The 2,171-nt window shown below is 61.6% G+C and overlaps 1 protein-coding gene across 1 annotated transcript in view; it reads left to right on the forward strand.

Annotated features, from left to right (window-relative positions):
- Positions 1 to 2,171, forward strand: part of PIEZO1 (piezo-type mechanosensitive ion channel component 1) — a gene marked incomplete at its 5' end in the record, with an annotated part of 13,786 nt that overhangs the window by 988 nt on the left and 10,627 nt on the right. Inside the window, 8 exon segments of the mRNA XM_010020540.1 lie at positions 1 to 99; positions 173 to 284; positions 385 to 563; positions 640 to 788; positions 966 to 1,145; positions 1,220 to 1,332; positions 1,811 to 1,968; positions 2,043 to 2,171. The exon segment at positions 1 to 99 is cut by the window's left edge and continues 24 nt beyond it; the exon segment at positions 2,043 to 2,171 is cut by the window's right edge and continues 10 nt beyond it. Coding sequence (XP_010018842.1) covers positions 1 to 99; positions 173 to 284; positions 385 to 563; positions 640 to 788; positions 966 to 1,145; positions 1,220 to 1,332; positions 1,811 to 1,968; positions 2,043 to 2,171 — 1,119 coding nt within the window.

Below are 2,171 nucleotides of genomic sequence, written 5' to 3' on the forward strand. Positions count from 1 at the left end.
GAGCTGGCCTCCGAGCTGCCCACCCGTGTTGGCTTCATAAGCTTCGAGCAGCTGGGGCTGGTACACACCAAATATCCCTGCTTGGATCTGGGCGCTAAGGTGAGTCCGGTGCTGCCCCCATCCCTGTCCCCGCCACCACCTTGCTGTCCCTGCTCACTGCCTGTCCCCACAGCTCCTGCTCACCCTCACCTTCTGGCTGCTGCTGCGGCGGTCTGTTAAGGAGAAGCTGCTAACGAGGACGTCCCCGGCCACCCCGCTCATAGAGGTGACCATCTCGGACATAGGTGAGGGGTCCCTCCATCACCCACCAGGGCTGAGCATCGCCTGGGTGCAGGCAGCACCCGGGGTGCCCCCCATGTCCTGCAGCCCCCTCCTGCCTCGCAGACAGCAGCCGTCAGGGGGACGTGCTGAAGGCGCTGGGGGGCCTGGTGAGGAACTTCTATGCCAAGTACTGGATCTGTGTGTGCGCCGGCATGTTCATCGTGGTGAGCTTCGCCGGGCGCCTCGTCGTCTACAAGATCGTCTACATGCTCCTCTTCCTCCTCTGTGTCACCCTCTTCCAGGTAAGGGGGTCAAGGGCACGTCCATGTCCTCATCCCCATCCCTGGTGTGGCCCTGCTGATGTCCCCATCCCTGCAGGTGTATTACAGCCTGTGGCGCAAGGTGCTGAAGTGCTTCTGGTGGCTGGTGGTTGCATACACCATGCTGGTGCTCATCGCCGTCTACACCTTCCAATTCGAAGACTTCCCCATGTATTGGAGGAACCTGACGGGTCTCACGGATGAGCAGTGAGTGTCCCCAACCCACCGAGGGGTCCCTGCTGCTGCCAGCCCTGTGGTGGCACCAGGGCATAGCCAAGGGATGTGCTGTGCATGGGGAATGGGGTTGAGCCCAGCGTGGCAGCTCAATCCCTACACAGGGTGGGATGGATGCAGCTCCACACTGATCCTTTCTTCCCTGCTCAGACTGGGTGACCTGGGCCTGGAGCAGTTCAGCGTCTCCGAGCTCTTCTCCAGCACCCTCATCCCAGGCTTCTTCCTCCTGGCCTGCATCCTCCAGCTCCATTACTTCCACCGTCCCTTCATGCGCCTCACGGACTTGGAGCGCATCCCTGCTGCCAGTGCAGCATCCTACCGCATCCCCAGGTAGGGCCCTGCGCCAGGGTGACCCCTCTGCACCCCGAGCCCCCCATCCCTGCTCTGAGCCCTCCTTCCCACAGGCCTGAGGAGCTGCATGGGAGCCGGCTTCTGCGGGATGTGGTTGCTGCTGACAGCGCCAGGACCAGTGATGGTGATAGCGCCGGGATGGGTGATGCTGACACTGCATCACAGGGTACGTACTGGGCACAGATAGGGGGAATGGGGTTGGATGGGTGTCCTCCAAGCCAGGAAGGGGCTGGGGGCTATGTGGGGATGGAGTGGAGCATTCTCCAAGCCAGGAAGGTGCAGAGGGGCTAGGGAGATGGATTTGGGGTGTCCTCGAACTGTGTGGGGATCCAGGGATGGGTTGGGGTGACCACCAAGCCAGGAACAGGTTGGAGTGTGTTCAGGGATGGTTTGGGGTATCCTCCAAGTGTGGGAGGGTATGGGGATGGATTGGGGTGTCCTTCAAGCCTGGGAAGGGTATGAGGATGGATTTAGGATGTTGTCTGAGACAAGAAGGAGCTGGGAGAGTACCCGAGATGAATTGGGTTGTCCTCCAGATGTGGGAGGTTGCGGGAATGGATTGGGGCATCCTTCAAGCATGGGAGAAGACCAGGATGTGTTGGGGTGCCCTCTGAGCCCATCTATGACAGTCTGTGTCCCCGCAGTGCCCTCCAAATGGGGGCTGGTGCTGGAGCGCCTGATCGTGCTGGGTTGGACCTTCTCGGACACGCTGACCCGCGGGCAGGTCTTCGTGGTGCGTCTGCTGGAGCTCCACATGGTCAAGCTGGTGGCTCTCTACGCCGTCTGGGTGGCCCTGCAGGAGGTATCAACCACGGGGCACCGGGGTTGGGGGGCTCAGCCGGGCACCCCGTGGTGCTGACGCATCCGCTGCACCAGGTATCGCTGATGAACTTCTTGCTGGTGCTGCTGTGGGCCTTCGCCATGCCCTACTGCCGCTTCCGCCACATGGCCTCCTGCCTCTCCACCGTCTGGACCTGCATCATCATCGTATGCAAGATGCTCTCC

Source organism: Nestor notabilis, unplaced genomic scaffold (assembly GCF_000696875.1).
Source record: "Nestor notabilis isolate BGI_N333 unplaced genomic scaffold, ASM69687v1 scaffold18158, whole genome shotgun sequence".
Classification (NCBI taxonomy): domain Eukaryota; kingdom Metazoa; phylum Chordata; class Aves; order Psittaciformes; family Psittacidae; genus Nestor; species Nestor notabilis.